The 16283-nt window shown below is 52.5% G+C and overlaps 4 protein-coding genes across 4 annotated transcripts; 3 read left to right on the top strand and 1 right to left on the bottom strand.

Moving 5' to 3' along the window:
- Positions 1 to 856: 856 nt before the first annotated feature.
- Positions 857 to 3396, bottom strand: N7458_010863 (uncharacterized protein; the record flags this gene model as incomplete). The annotated part of the gene is made up of 3 exons (XM_056914245.1): positions 857 to 1224; positions 1277 to 3132; positions 3188 to 3396. The coding sequence occupies 3 exons, from the start codon at positions 3394 to 3396 to the stop codon at positions 857 to 859; spliced, it is 2433 nt and encodes an 810-aa protein (XP_056763094.1).
- Positions 3397 to 4495: 1099 nt separating this feature from the next.
- On the top strand, positions 4496 to 7264 carry N7458_010862 (uncharacterized protein; the record flags this gene model as incomplete). Its single annotated transcript, XM_056914244.1, has 1 exon — positions 4496 to 7264. The coding sequence occupies one exon, from the start codon at positions 4496 to 4498 to the stop codon at positions 7262 to 7264; it is 2769 nt and encodes a 922-aa protein (XP_056763093.1).
- Positions 7265 to 8261: 997 nt separating this feature from the next.
- N7458_010861 (putative mitochondrial methylglutaconyl-CoA hydratase (Auh)) lies at positions 8262 to 9265 on the top strand (the record flags this gene model as incomplete). Its single annotated transcript, XM_056914243.1, has 2 exons — positions 8262 to 8629; positions 8695 to 9265. The coding sequence occupies 2 exons, from the start codon at positions 8262 to 8264 to the stop codon at positions 9263 to 9265; spliced, it is 939 nt and encodes a 312-aa protein (XP_056763092.1).
- Positions 9266 to 10961: 1696 nt separating this feature from the next.
- Positions 10962 to 16062, top strand: N7458_010860 (uncharacterized protein; the record flags this gene model as incomplete). The annotated part of the gene is made up of 5 exons (XM_056914242.1): positions 10962 to 11273; positions 11363 to 12047; positions 12431 to 12538; positions 12598 to 14673; positions 14738 to 16062. The coding sequence occupies 5 exons, from the start codon at positions 10962 to 10964 to the stop codon at positions 16060 to 16062; spliced, it is 4506 nt and encodes a 1501-aa protein (XP_056763091.1).
- Between the last annotated feature and the right edge of the window lie 221 nt (positions 16063 to 16283).

Below are 16283 nucleotides of genomic sequence, written 5' to 3'. Positions count from 1 at the left end.
TTTCTTGGAAAGAGCTTGATAGTTTTCATTTGATTGAATCTCCTATGTCTTTTTGATGTACGAATTATTTGATGGTAACAAATTCCGGGATTATGAATCTTGAAAGTTTCTCTTCAACGCGGTCCAGAATACGTAGGTCTTCAACTAATTCTATTGAGATTATCACGAACTATATCTACTTCTTAGCCGTCCGGTGGACCACGTAGCGGAAGCCGTCCAGTATCAAAACCAACTTCACGGGACCTTCTTCTTTTATCCCTTTCGGATTGCTTTTTCCAATTTCTTTTCTTTCCTTCGATTTGCTTTGGGGGAAGGATCGTTCTACGTGGGTTGGCTTATGCTATGGTAGTTGGAGACCTACACGTTCTGGAATCTGATCTCTACGTGATAACTATCAGCTTTGACGCAATCCATCATGGATATTGAAAATCGAAAGCAATGTTCTTCTCATCTAGAAAGAGCCCAAGTGTAACCTCAAAGCACAGACAGACTGCCTCGCCGCCAGCAGCCTAGCCCACCCAGGCTAGAAAACCCGTCTTGAAACCCACCCACACGCCAATCGCTGTCATTTCAGCACTGAACACCGGAACGCAAGGACCAATATGAGTCCGCAGGAATATAAGCACAAGCACCATTAAAAACACAGTGGAGAAAGAAAGTCGAAGAAAAAGCGAAGAAAGGAAATACAGAGGCAGGTGTCACGAAAGCCATATTCAAAAGCAGAAGAAAGGACGTGACCCTGACGTTCGGGCAAAATCGAGATTCACGAATTGATTGATCAATCGAAACGAGGAAAACTTCTTTCTCAAAGAAAAAATCGTCCAGTACACCTAGCTCCAGAACGATCCAAGGAAGTTTAGCTTGCTTGTTGCGGTGGAACGGGAGTTCCATTCTGCTTGCCGGGGGTAAGGCTACCCTCGTGGGATGAGCGAGCTTCGAGTCCTTGAGGTTGTGGAGTCGACGGGCTCTGTCGTTGTTGAGTGGCAAGCTGAGCCTTTGTTGCTTGCTGCTTCTCAGCTGCACTACGTGCATAAATCACTGCGGCAGCCGAATTCGAGTATGCCGTCTGCGATGGTGTAAGGTTCGCGTTTTGGTACGGCTGAGGAGTTCCTGCGTTGGCGTAAGGTGTGCGTCCTTGGGGGTAGCATTGTACACAGCCGGTCCAGGTCGCGGAGTGTACTGCTGTGGAGATTGCGCGTAGCCATTGGACGGGGGTCGCGGGAACTGTGGCATGTTGCTCACTTGGCCGTGTTGTGGATTCACTTGCTGTGAGTACTGCTGAGGCATGTAGCCAGGCCGTTGTCCAGGGGTGCTTGGGGGCGAGCTCCCGTATAACCAGCGGTGTACGGGCCTCCCGCGGAGGGCTGTCGCGCTTGCGGTGGAACCTGGAATCCAGGCCGAGGCTGCGACATCTGATTATTAGGTGGGACAGCACGTTGGTTATATGCGGCTTGCGGGCTTTGTTGGTATGCAGAGCGAGCAGCAGTAGGCGTCGAGGTACGGTTCATGGAATTCGACGCAGCCGCCGCCGCGTTCGTGGCGGCAGCAGCGGCGATTGCTGCAGCACGATCCTGATGCAGCGTATTGTCATCCTTCTCCATGGTGCCGCTGTAATCCGGATTCTCGACGAGAATCTTCTGACTGATGTTCAGCTCTGCGAGTTGGTCGCCGTCGAGCTTTGCAACAGCAAATGGAGGAAGATTTTTGATGATGGCGAAGAGACTCGCTTTGAGGGTTTCGTAAACAGCTCGCTCAGCGTCCGAGGGGGTATCAGGGGTACCGAACATAGGAGCAGCAGGTTCGTTAGTTTCAGAGGTCTCGCCTCCCGAAGAGGGAATATGAAGGTTGCGGATCTTCTGGTACGAGCTCAGAGTGTCTAGCAGTTCCGAAATTTCTTGAAGCAGCTCCTCGACCTCTCGCGACTCAGGATCCTCTTCGCTGGGGCCTTCTTGACTGGGGTCATAAGCGAAATCTTCGGGGTTGAATTGTTTCACCATTTCATCGAGAGCACCCTCATCGAGATCACCAATGCTGCCCGGTTGTACCACTGGCGTTTCAACTTCTTCATCTGGGAGAGAGAGCAAAGTCCGCAAGCGCTTCGCGCCTCGCTTCCCCCACCACACCAAGTCCTTAGTATCAACCTGCAGAACGGCCCCCGAGCTGTCATAAGACGGGGCAAATGACGAAAAGACACCCTGTAGCAAAGAAGGATCGTCACCAGTCCAGAGTGCAGGATCGCCGTGCTTCGGGCCGTTATCTACCTCCGCATGATTCTTCTCCAGTCGAGCCCAATAGGAAGGTGAGGATGTTACGCCACCGTATTGCAGCCATTGGCCGGCAGGGAGAGGTGTCAGACAGTAGCTATTGCGATCGCCCAAAAAGTGCTTCGTATCGAAGACCGCATCGAAGGGATCGATCCAAGTGGCTGAGGAGCTTCGATGGCTTCGGGTGCGCGGAGGATGGATGGGCGGTAGGCCTGAGCGGGGAGTAAAAACTTCGCCAAATGTCCTTTTTTGCGGCTTCGTGACATTAAGATTGTACGGAACCACTTTGGTAGATGTGATGCCGGCAGGGAGGGCGGCCTCGCGAAGTTGCTCCTGAACTTCAACGAATTTTTCAATGTCGGACTCGGAGGATTGTAATGGAACCTTGACCGATTTTTGTAGACTCGAGAATAACTGCTTCGGGTTGCCTTGGTTTGAAGGGTTTGCACCGAAGAATGTCAATGCTTGTCGGTCCTCACGAGCACCAGGAATGGATGCTAGGGCTTCCGCTGATTGCTCGGACTCGTCTTCTGAGGCTTCGGCCTTGACCTCGGTTTGATTGACGAAGGATTGACCGACGAGGCTATTCATGTGCTTTTTGAAGGCCGCAATGCGATTCACCACCTCCGTCAGAGGTTTGCCATCAGCCTTGGTGCCATTTGACTGGTTCTGGTTGCGCTCGATCACCGCCGCGGATGCCTTTTCAATATCAGCTAGGAATTCTTGCAGCGTGTTGTAACGACCCGATTCGACGCGAGCTTGGACGTTGGTCGTCTCTTGGTCGCTGGACGTTTTGGCGCGCTTCATGCGCGGCTTCGTTCCGGACGTGGGGAAGGGGCAGGACAGAAGCTGAAGCTCGGCGTCATGTCTTTATCCATGTTGTTAGTGAGAATAGAGTATCGAGTTTCAAAGTGAGAACTAACTTGATAAGGAGGCCCACGAGGCTGCGTAGATTCTCGTGAAGAGTTGCTTTATCACGCGACGTGGTGGATGTGTTCGAGTCGACAACCAAGTTCTCCTCTTGGGCAGACCGCTTTCTTTTCCCTGGGGTCGCAGTCGCCGAGGTGTCAGGAAGAGGCTCGCCGTTCGGGGCAGGCATCATTGGGGTATCTCCGTTTTCGTCGGCGCTCATGATGGCGCAAAAGCTGCGACGGGGGAAAGGGTTGACAGTACTAGCGTCGACGCGATCCCCTCGAACGAAGCTGGCGTTTTCGATTGCCTCCGGGAACGACCGAGTAAAAAAGTATCGGTAGTTTGCGACTGGATAGCAGATATTCAATGGGGTGTTGGGGTTGACGGTGGCCCTTCAGCTTGTCCAGAACCGGTGGTCAAGTAGATTCTGATGTGAGGCCCGAGGGGAGATCAGGAAAGGATGGGATCGCGACGAGAGGGACCAAACAAGAAGCGGATTGTCTCTCCGCCTAGGAGGCAACCAAGGAATGAGTGAGGTAGACTAAGGAGAAATATAGGCATTAATCGACCGAGGTACTATGAAGTTGATGCCTCCACTGGGTCGAGTGGGTGCCTTGGAGTGGTTTTTGAAAGGCGAGGCGGATATCGCTTGTTCGTGAGACGCTCAGAATGCGCGCCATCCCGAAAACCGCAGTTCGTGACGATCCTGCACGTGACCTGGACCCAGTCTCTTCCGCGTCGCTCGGGAGCTGCGTTACTTTTTCGAGTTCTCAAACTCGACTGATTTGAGCGATTCGCGATTCGCAATTATAGGGAAAGGAGGCAGTGGAACCTCATAGTCTTCCAGCTGGAGTGTATCGCATTGGAAGGCATTGTGGATGACGACATTCATGGATGTCATTGGCTCTCAATCATGTTCGCGGCCTTTCGGGGGGTGTCTCTGAGAGCGGCACAGCTGGCTGGCCGTCAATGTTGCAAGGTAGGGTGATGTCGGACAACCCGGTTGTTTTTGATCCAGTAGTGTTGAAATATGCTGATTTATCGTTCTGGAACCTCAGGCACACCATCGTGGTGATATCTCCCTCGCAACTTGCGCTGGCCTGCCGCGGAGTACCCCCGGAGGCGTTGTTCGACGTCAATTTTGTTCTCAGGCCCCTCTCCGATCCCCTGAATTACCTGCAAACCATTCCAGAGCAGCACAAGAACAAAAGAGTAATCCCGAAGACCTATTGAGCAACTGGAGTGAAGAGGTTCAAGACTCCAAAAGACGGCAGTCGAGCGGTCAACATGTGTCAAACCAAAAACACCCCGACAACGCGATGTCGCGACGACGTTTGAAGAAAGCTTATGGCCAACCTAACCCCACCCCATCACAATATCTTGCCAAAGCTCTCCGCCAAACCGGTCACACCCTGGGAACTCTTTACCTTGGCTCTCAGGATGTTGATGCCAATCAACGCCTGCACGCCCTGCAGCCAACATATGGCCGTCCAGCGCGAGTCTCCCTCCAAACTACACTTGGAGAATATATACGAATGGTTGACCCGTTGATATATTCTTCTACGGAAAACCCTTCGGCAGACCGCTTAGACTCTGCATTGAGCGAAGTCTTCAGAGACAGTAGCTATCGCTATTTGACTACCCGTGGCTACGACGTTGGCGATGTGGTGGCCTGGGCGTGGATCCTGAAGAGCAAGGATGCTGATCAGGCTATCGCGCGGTTATTTGCACACGCAGTCCAACATCAGCCCAAGTACGGCGCTAGCTCCCCCGCCGCTCCTTCATTTATCATTCTCTTCCTTTTGAAACAAAAGCATCTGGATGCTCGTTCCGTTCGACTACTTTTGATTTATTCATTGCATCTGATCAGTGGCCAACACCTGCCATCTGGACAGAAGACAAAACAGTCTCTAGAAGAGAATTTGCAACTTCCACCGGGGCAATTTCAGCCCCGGGTTGACCGCTCTACTGGCATGCGTCTGTTCGCCCGCTTGATTCGGCATGCTCGCACTGTGTGGCCCCAGGCAATGCCCACCATTGCAATTGCCTTTTCGCGGTTTGTGATGGCCACGGATCCAGGCGAGAAAAAGAAATCCATTCTCAAAAAGTGTAATTCCGACCGACTTAAGACCAAGGAATTCAATTTTTTCCTTCGCTTACTTTCGGTTCCATCCAAACTTCACCCATTTCAATCTACCTATCTTCAACAGCAAGCCCAATTTGAGCTTCTCCGAGCCATGGCCAGCCACAAGCCGGTGCTCCCCCTTACGCGGAAAGGCTATCGAGCCGTTGCTGCAATCCAGTTGGCACACAAGAAGACATCAGAAGAGCGGCAGTCGGCTGAGCTCAAAGCTCCTTCGTGGCCACCGTGGAAAGAAGCCAAACTAGGGATAGATGCCTTGCGGGGTAACGAAGGCATGTACAGCCGTGCGATGAATGTTTTATCGCAAATGCGTGAGGCGGGCTATTCTAGCAAGCTCTGGGAAGATGTATGTTCAATTCTGGCAGGCTGGGACACTGATCGAAGCCCTACAATTCAGACCAGAAGCTTTCTGCGCTGGTCGAGGTCTTTGTCCCGTGCATCTCATACCAATCCTGATCATGCGGCCATTTGGGCCGCTCGAATCCGTGCCACTAGAACTGTTCGTGAAGCATGGGCTTGCTTTTTGTCTTATCAGGATCGCGGTCTTCCTCTCAGCGTGGCCATATACACCGAGATGGCCGAGAAGCTGATCTATCGCCAACTGGCTCTCAAGAACCGATTTGACGAGTCAGACCACGTTTTACCGGGCGATGGCCGTGAGGTCTATGCTGAGCCTGCTTCCGCACGTGATGTCATATATGTTCACACAGAGCCCCCTGTGCTCCAAGATTTCCTGGAACAAATGACTTCCCAGGGACTTCGCTTCTCCCACCGACTACTCTCCCTGCTGCTTCAGACCAAACCGGACTTTCGGACTGGCCTGCGGTATCTGATTGCCAGTGACCTCACAGAGGATCAGATTAAGGTGCTGTGCACTGTACTAAGCCACTCATCCGATTACGAAGCGAATCACAACGATGCGCTCCAGACCGTGCCGAACCGCGTATTTGCCTCCTTTATCAAATTTCTCTGCGTGTCTTCGAGCTCTGCTTTGCACGCTGGACCCAAATCTCTTACGATTGACCAATTCCCCTTCCTTGCAACGGAAAGTTGGTCGCGATGTTCTGTGACCGTGCTTCCCGATTTTGAAGATCATCCACGACAAGGATGCCACCCAAGGGCATTATGGCATGCAATTCAATTGACCAAAGCGCTGCAAGCTCCCTCCCCAGTGGCTTGGACGCATATACTAAACGCTTTGGGGCATACAAGTTCCAAGTATTTGAAGGAGAACAAAGCCTGGAGGCGTATTCTCGCGTGGCACGAATTCCTTCTAGCTCTGAAATGGATGAAAGAGCATGATATTGAACCCACTCTGGAGGGATTTCATGCTATGTGCAAGGTCTTCAATGAAGCTGTCAATGCAGGGCTCAAGCACCCAGAAGAGGCCGAAGAGGCGTTCAAACTTGTCCAAAAAGCTATCCATGGCGCCGAGGACTGCGAGGTCCTTGGACATGAGCACTTTGACGCAATGGTTGAGAATGGACTGCTTGTGCTGAAATCACAGTTCGATTCCCTTGTCCTCCCAGTCTCTTCGGCATCGCAACTAGCGGAGCAGAGCATATTCACAGAGAATAGTGCAGTCGAATCGCAGCTTCAAGTGCCCACGATTCTCCACGTGCCATCATTTGCGATACTGCATCGTTTCGTCCGGGTCTTGGGGGCCGTGGGCGATGACGACGGAGTGCTGCACCTGTTGCAGTGGATGAGTCGATCGGTTGCTTCGTTGAATGCAGCCGCAGAGGAGCGACTGAACGGCGATAAAATGCGACGGCAGACTCTGGCGGCGATCCGAGTGATCTTAGAGAGGACACATACCGGGCCGACCGACTTCGATCAGATAGCGTCGGATCCTGCTAAAGTGCAGGAGGCGTACGATATCATCAGTCAGACCCCAGGCTGGCACTGGCCTAGTGACGAAGAGGTAGAGGATTACTGTCAGTGATTTGAACGAGTCCTCTTGTGTACAGATATTTGTATTTTTAGATTTCCATGCTTCTCGATTTGAAATGTGATACCCATCTTTGAGGCCTCCAAAGCTTGTTGGTAACTCCAGGGCCCTAGCGTAGCTTTTTTGGGTTTAGGCGCAAATATACTAGCCAGTCTAATGCGGAGAGAAGTGGGATATCTAAAGATGGCTTCGATGGAAAAAGCCAAGCAGGGCAGCATTCAACTGGTATCAGCTGCTGTACTTGTGAAGAGACCTACTAGCCTAGGTGGTCATGTGCTCTCGTCCCCAGCGATCGAGACTAGAGACCATCACGCCATCAGATAACGGCTCCGCAAGTCTATACGATGGCAGATTTTCTATATCCCAAATAGAAAATCGATCTTTGCTTTTAGGTCACTTCTAGGAGCGATCATTTGATTGGAAGCCAAGACGGGATGATCCGGTTTGGATCGATCGGAGCACGCGTCTTAGATTCGCTGTGCTTCTGAGCTTATATCGTTGGCTTTATATGATTGAGCTAAATCGATGCTTCAAATTCAAGTCATATTGTATATTCTTTCATTGAGAGGCCGAGTCAGCTACAGCTACCAGTCCGGAGGAATCTGTGCATTAAGCATGTTGAAGGTTACACGCGTTGGCACCCCGCGCCTTCTAAGCTCGGGCTGAAGCCAGAAAATTGAATCGAGATCGAGGTACATAGAGAGTCCTCGGTCATCTCAAGATCTCAGTAGGGATGGCTGGTTATTGGCAGGTCTTCTGGTTGTCGATACTCTATACAATTCCTACTTACAAACCATACTACTTTGACCAGCTCCGTATGCTTCGGCAAACGTCGGCGTTTCGCAACAAGCTTTCCCCTCATCCGAGCTCCGCGCATTTCGGACCCTTCAACCTTCAGTCACTCACAACCGACTCTTTTTTGTGATCTATCTGCCTTGCAGGAATTTGGACAGTGCAACTTTGCAAACACACCTCTCCATTGACCCGGGCAATGGCAACACTCACCCTATCCCCGCGGCTCGTCCGCCTCACCACTCTCGGCCACCTCTCTCGCCCAACCCTCCTGTCCACCCGGGTATTCGCCTCACGATACAGCACGAGCACTGAAGAAGAGATCATCAAGGTCCAACAAATCCCAGCCCCGGGTTCTGGACATGTGCGCGTGCTACTACTCAATCGGCCCAAAGCCCGCAATGCGATCTCGCGACAGCTACTGGCAAGCCTCTCTCAGCAGGTGAACTCCATCGCCGCAGAGAATGGCAACGGACCAACCCGGGCGTTGGTGGTAGCAAGCAATGTTGACGCTGCCTTCTGCGCCGGCGCAGATCTCAAGGAGCGTGCTAAAATGACCCATGCAGAGTGAGAACAACCCAACGACACTGAACCAAGTGCCACTTTGCTAACCAGCACATGCACCTCTACAGAACTGAACAATTCCTCGAGAAGCTCCGCGCTACTTTCAAGGGCCTGGCCGGCCTCCAAATCCCCACCATCTCCGCAATCTCCTCCATGGCTCTAGGCGGCGGCCTCGAGCTCGCGCTGTGCACCCACCTCCGCGTCTTCGGCTCCTCCAGCACCGTCGGTCTGCCTGAGACCCGGCTCGCGATCATCCCAGGCGCGGGAGGTACCTACCGTCTCCCGGCCCTGATCGGGCCCACCCGGGCACGCGACCTCATCCTAACCGGGCGCCGGGTTTCCGGACCCGAGTCGTATTTCATCGGGCTCTGTGATCGCTTGGTGGAGGTGTTGCCGGAGGAGGGTCAGCAAGAGGGCCTGGCGCGTGAGAAGGTGCTTCGGGAGAGTATCAAGCTCGCGCTGGATATCTGTGAGGGTGGGCCTATTGCCCTGAAGCAGGCGTTGTTGGCTGTGCAGGGATCTGCGCTGGGCGAGGTGGCGGAGAATCAGGCTTATGAGGGGGTGATTGAGACGGAGGACCGGTATGAGGCTCTGCGTGCTTTTGCGGAGAAGCGGAAGCCTGCTTTTCGGGGCCGGTAGTGGATTGATCTTGGGCTAGAGATTGTAAGGAGAGAGGGGGGAATGGTCCTTTTGAAAAAAAGGTATAACTACTATTGGTGAATTGGATTGGCGTGTAATTAGTTCTAATGGAGTCTAATGGACTACTTGTTCTGTAGAACTAGAAAGACGGGCGTGAGATGTATGACGTTGCCCCGTTCTCCAGTGTGGTGTATAGCCACGTACACTGCCTGCGCGAATACCGGCAGTGGTTGCCCGAAAGCGAGAAAAACGAGAGAAAATATCTCCAGTAGACATATGTACATGTTGATATGTAGTAGGGTCTAGGCAGAACAATTTGAGTCATAAGAACCCATTCTTTGACCCCGTTCTGGGCCATCAGATATGACTATGACCGTAGGGCTTTCCCAGTCCCACTCCACCCGTGGATCGTGCCGGAAGGGCGCCGCGAACCAATATCGAGGCAAGTAAACAGCCTGGGCCTGGGTTTGTATATCCTCTGCATATGGATGGAGTTGCTCGTTTATCTGGGTTATGTTTGTTTCTTTTGTTTTACGCTGTAAAGAGTCCAACATAGTCCAACTGGGTGCCATGGGTTATAGATCCACCCCTCTGAAATGACCACCTAGTTATATGTACTTGATACCCCTGGTTCTGAATACCCAGGCTAAGATTGGGGTTCCTGGACAATATTGGTCTTGTGGCAGTACATAGAGAAAAGAAAACGATGTATACATCGAATTTCTCGGTCCAGTCTGCCACCTTTCATGAATGTTTAATGTTGATTTGATGTGGCCTAAAGTTTCAAAACATTTATGAAGATGCCTCGACGGGTACTGTAGATCAGCACTCCTGCACCACCCTAGTTTCACCTCATGGCCTTCGTCTTTTGGCCCCTCGTATTTGGTGGATACGTCGATTTTGGCATGCAGATGTCACTTATTATTATTCACTCAACGTGCAGTGCAATCGCCCTGGTCACTTTGCTCCTCCTGTACACGCCCATTGGAGACCCCGACTCGGCCATGTCCCTTTTCCGCGGTTTCAACACCCTCAAACCACGACCCACGATTTGGAAACACAAACCATCTCCCATCTCGATCATGAGTCATGAACAGGCGTCCATATTCTTCGGGGCACACACAGACATAGTTAGGCAAATCTTGGGACTATGGGTTCCTGCATGAGACTATCGCACACATAGCCCTCCGGACGGTACTTGTCCGTGGCGCAGAGCTTCTACCCCAGTCACCCTCTCAGCCCCAGGTGCGAATGAGATCAGTCAGACCAGTCCACTTGCATCGTAACCCCGAGGGACTAAACCGGGCGCATCGGGGGCGATCAAGGAATCTGCAGCGGGCCGAACTCCACTGGGGGCCAGGGTGAGAGAGGGCACTGGGGCACTTGTGGGGTCAGTGGCCGGGTTGGACAAGGTACTAGGTACTTCCTGTCAGTACGATCGGGCCCTATATTCCGAGGGTACCCAGTCCCGGTCAACCCGTGGATCGCAGTCATCTGAATGGGTCAGGGGAACACTTCCCCAAATAAACATTTGACCATCACATCACACCTGCAGACACCCACCCCCGGCCTTCCTCCTCCTATAAGAAGTGCTCGGACCGGCCTGGCTCTGGGGCATTTTCATTCTACTGCCTCTTCGTTTCGGTACAGAAAATGGTTGTTCTCTGATCAAAAAAGCAACCATTTCCATCTGATCATGACCCATCATCCCTCCGTCAAGCCATTTGGCTTGACGCAGGTCTACGCCCCTCCGCGCGGGGAAATCCCCACCGTGGATATAGTCTTTGTCCATGGCTTGAATGGCCACCCCGAGAATTCCTGGACCAGCAAGACGTCTGGCTGCTTCTGGCCCGTCGATCTCCTACCCGATGTCCTTGGACAGTTGCGACCGCGAATCTTAACTTATGGGTATAATGCAAACGTCGCCGCGTTCACGGATGGCGCGTCGCGCGATTCCATCGTGAGCCACGCCGAAACGCTGGCGTCCTCCCTCGCCGCAAATCGGAGTGTATGTGAACATACAGTTTCTTATCCTTTACCCTCTCTTTTCTATATCCTGTCTGTATTTCCAAGACTGACCAACTCTCACTTGTATAGCTACGCAATTGTCTCGATCGACCGATCATCTTCGTTTGTCACTCCCTCGGCGGCCTCGTGGTCAAGCGTGCCCTCATCTTCTCCCGCAGCTTGTCGAATGAAAAAACCGAGCATCTACGCTCCGTGTATGTCTCGACGTTCGGCATCCTTTTCCTTGGCACCCCGCACAACGGTTCGGATGTTGCGAAATGGGGTCTCCTGCTTCACAAGATCTGCACGTCTGTCCTGCCCAAGAAGGTTGTGGAAGGCTCGCCACAGTTGATCAAGGCACTCCAGACCAACAACGAGACTCTCCAACATATCAACAGCCTATTCGCTGATATCATGAGCCGATTCCACATATATCTCTTCCATGAGACTCGGTCGATGGACGTACGAGGTACACGGGAGATCATTGTCGACGAGGCATCTGCTGCGCCGTACTTTGAAGGCGTCGAACGAGGCGGCATCGAGGCCGACCACAGCCACATGTGCAAATTTGACGATGAGAACTCACCCGGCTATGAAGTGGTCGCGGAGGCCATCCTCCGGTACTCCCGCCAGGCACCTTCCGTGATCGCTGATCGCTGGATCGAAGAGCGCAAGACCCGGACGTTGGAAAAGAAGGCCAAGGCGCGCGAGATATACGACGGCTCGGATGATCCTGTGGGCCAAAGCATGCCCGATTTGCAAGTGCCTCCGACTGGTAGGGCAACCCATCTCCTCCCTGCACCGGAAGAGTCAGTTACATTGAAGGATTATGAGATTGAGGAGCCCGCTGTTTGATGATTTTGAGTTTGGCTATTTGAATTGTTACTGGCGATGATTTATGACCTTACCAAGCACGATGACCGCATGATATACTTGTTTCAAGAGCGCCGAACCTCCCCTCCCTCGCTTCGCATGCAATTATTTGACTGTTCTCCGCTTCCCAGTCGATAAGTCGACTTCGTGTACCTAGCTTGCTGTGTTTGATCTTCAGGGTGGCTCCCGTTCTTGTCTTCCTTGCAATTTAGCTGATATCATTCAATCTGGTCCTCCAATATCCATTTTTCCCAGTCAGGCCAACGCTGACTATCCTTCCCTTAGGTTACTCCGTACCAAACCTACCCCGCGAAGCTGCCACCGATGGTCGCAATTCTCCAGTGTCTGATTTGGGCAAAAGTGCCGTTGTGCCGTTATCCCGTTCTCTAAATAGTAAGTCTCATAAGGACCTCATACAGACATGTCACCATCTTCATTACTAACTCATGCAGACCTCCCATCTCAAAGAGAGCCTGCGCTGTTCGTTGCACCGCCGGGGTTCCATCCGAACGCGATCTTTTTCGGAATGGAGAAGGAACTGGAAGAGCTGCATAGACGGCTATTCAAGGCCAAAGCACGCGCGGAACGGACGATGGCCGTCCTAATAGCCGGTGTCCCCGGATCTGGAAAGACACACCTTGCACGGCAGTACGTCTTTACGCAGCGCGAATGCTATACGGGTGGAATATTCTGGGTTGATGCAAAGTCTCGCGAGTCAGCATACAAGTGCTTCTGGGAGATTGCGCAGGCCGCCACCCTCGTGGACCATAAAGAGGCCGAAGACCCCAACTACCAAGAGTCCCGCACATACGTGAATGCCGTTCGGAACTGGCTTCAATCACGGAATGAGTGGCTCCTGGTTTTTGACGGAATCACCTTCGACCACGACGACGATATCAATGATTTTCGTCCCTTCTTGCCTTGGAATAAAAGGTGTAGTATCATTTATACGTCTATCGATGCTACGCTGCGGAAGAAACAGAGGTTGTTCGAGCCATATTGTCTGTCCATGCCTCGCTTAAAGGTTGCGGATGCCTGCAGGCTTCTTTACAAAGATCTTGGCATCAGGAGACCGACGCCGGAACAAGCTTCCAAGGCTACAGAGCTGGTTGAGCATTATGAATGCCTTCCTCTTGCAATTCATGCTATTGGCCACCGCCTAAATGCCACGGGAAAACCAATTGAAAGATACCGAGTCAAGCACCAGGTGACCGACAAGAAGCTTGCTGAACCGTTTCTGTGCATAATGAACGATCTATATCGCCTGAAACAGCGGGAAGCCTTGAATTTGATCAATCTACTTTCGTTTCTCGGTCATCACGTCCCCGTTGGCTTGCTCATTCTCGGAAGATCCATCATGACCGCGGAGAATGCCGAGATCTTGTCCAGTGCTCAATCAGGGGAGGACGCGGACCTTGACACCACGTTGGGCACATTGATTCACTACGGCCTCGTTGAGCGGACATCAGATGCAGACCTGAATTTTCAACAAAATGGATCGGCGCAGACTTCAAGTGACGAAATGCACGTCGAACCCAAAGTGACTCCCCAGTTGACCGACTCCTTCACAGAAAGTAGTGGGGATGGATTCTTCTCCATTTACCGGGGCAACTCGGTGGTTGACGTGGTCAAAATTCACAGCGTTGTGCAGGGCTTTTGCCGCGATGAGCTCAAGATCAAGGATGAAGAATACAGAGATCTGAAGCAGAACCCGGGATTCTACGACTCGTGGCTGGTCGTTGCTACTCGCTTCCTTTGCAGATCTTACGAGGTGGCCAAGGAGAGGATGGCTCACTACCATGACTGTGGACTCGTCCGTGACTATCGCGAATATGAGACTCACGCATCTCGCCTGGTCGAGCTTTTCCCCAAGAAACCTGCAATCGGGAACCACCCGCACGTCATTCGCGAAGCCCGCGAGAGCTTGCGCCAGTTGATGAAAAGTATCAGCAGCGAGATCGACCGCATGTCACCCAGCTCTTCACAAGAATCGGCTCGTAATCAAAAGTCTGTTTTCGACCGGTCCAGCAGCTCATCTTCATCATTCCCTGAATCATCGGCAGATGAAGGCGGTCTTTCACGCCAGTCAACCTGGAACTGGACCGAATCCGGCTCTAATCGTGCAGAGTCACCAGAGGAGATGATGGGCCCGCCTCGGTTTAAATTGGAGCTCTTTCCTCCTCATATATTCCGACAAGCTGGCTCGGGTTCAGAGGACGGTTACGAGACTGATGGTGAAGCGAAAGAGGCACCTCGTATCTCTCCAGCACTCTCGCAGATGAGTCAAATCACGGAGAGACCGAAACAGTCCCCTCCTTCGTCAAGTCCACCCGTTCCTCGTGACGACTCGCAAGACTGGCAGCTCGTTGAGCGCCATTCAAGGATCCGTTCAACAGGGACAAAGAAACAGAGCAAGCGGCCACGAGGGCCTGGCAGGCTTCGTGGAGCAGCCCAACCAGATACCCCGGTGGTTAAAGTTTCCACGGTCCAGGGAAGAGGATCTTCCAGTCGCGTATCTTCGGGGCAGAGTGAAAGCTCTTCGATTTTGGCCTCCGCGGCAGAAACAGCACTGGCTGCTGTTCGCCGGCTCAGCGGGGGGCCAGACAAGCTCGGATAGCATGAGCTCGTCGTCTTCAAACCCTCCGTCCAATAGAGAGAATTTGCCTACGTATGCGAGCATCGCTGCCAGGAAGATTCTTGAGGCTACTGAGACTCTGCCGAGACGTCCAGCATCTATGCCAGCTTCTCGGAGTCTGGAGGTAAGTTCGGGGCTACAGATGAAACCGTCCGTGGAGTCCCTCGACAGTCAGGCAAGCCGTGTCTTTGCGTCTCCGCTCTCTCACGAGCTGATGTCCCATGAAATCATCGCCGAGCCATTGGCCCGATCAACATACAGTGATCCAGGCCGAGAATACATGGGACAGTCGCTCGGAGCGTTGGATCTGCATACTGCTCCCACCTCCCAAATACAATCTCGCCGTGCTTCCATCCAGGCCAACATCGAGCCTGCTATACGAGATTTGTCTGCGAGCACTCCCTCCATTCTTCCTTTTGGTATCCCCATTCGTGAAGTGTCCGCAAGCACACCTTCACTGCTTCAATACCCTCCCCCTCTTTTACCCTATGACCAAGATATTACCATCACCATCCCGCATAGACGGTCGGTCCCCCAGCGCGCTCCAGGTCCGGCCTTCTCTTCTCCTATGGCACCCGCGCCCGTGCCAGTTGCTCATCCATCTGCCATCATGCCCGGAGCTCTTCCCTTATCTTCAAGTGCGTCCGATTCAACAGTCGTTCAGGCCTCTGAACGTCCCGGTCCTGAAGCCCTCTCGCGTGGTTCATCCAGTTTCTCACACCAGTCCTGGGCCACAGAGCCCGTTCGATCCCCACCGCGCTTCTCGCCAGCCTCAAGCTTTGCGCAGCCTAACGACATCACGCGCAGTCCAACTCCACTACTCCAGCATCAAAGCGCAGTTTCTGGCACTAGAATCTGGACTTCCGATCATGCCCTCTCAAGCAGCGCCAGTGCCATCCAATCTGATAATCTCTACCCGGTTCCACCTTCAAGCCGTCGACGACTAGGCTCAGTCGACGAGCGCCTACGAAACATGGATCTAGCTTGGAACCCGCAGATTGAACCAGCACAGCTTTTGCATTTCGGTGGACACCGTGTTGATGTTCGCGATGCGCGGCAGAGATTGCATGAAGTGGGACGACTTCAGACCCCGCGACATATCCCGACATATCAGCTTTACCATTCCAATATGTCGGGACCGTTGGTTCACGATGATGGTCATGTGTATGCTCCAGCGCCGGCGCTGGAAGTTTATGGTGTGCGTGCTAGGAGTGGGAGTTCCCCGTCGAGGCCGAATTATAATGGGTTGGGTGTGCAGTTTAATGATCGTGTTTTTGATTGATTTTCGTATATTTGTTCTTTGGTTTGAGGTCATTGGTGCATTTGCATATTTTACAGCTGGTGTTTGGTTTGTCTTGCTGATCAGTTTCTAGTAGTATTCGGATGGATTGTATTTTGTATGTGCTACGAGATGTCATGTCATGGGAAGGGTGTTGTGGTGACTGCAGAGGAAAGGCGTTTCCGGGTGTCACTTCTCAGGGCTTTGCTGGTTCAAAAGCCTGC

Source organism: Penicillium daleae, assembly GCF_028827525.1.
Source record: "Penicillium daleae strain IBT 16125 chromosome Unknown utg000008l_segment0_segment0, whole genome shotgun sequence".
Taxonomy (NCBI): Eukaryota; Fungi; Ascomycota; class Eurotiomycetes; order Eurotiales; family Aspergillaceae; genus Penicillium; species Penicillium daleae.
This window is presented reverse-complemented; position numbering and strand designations above follow the sequence as displayed.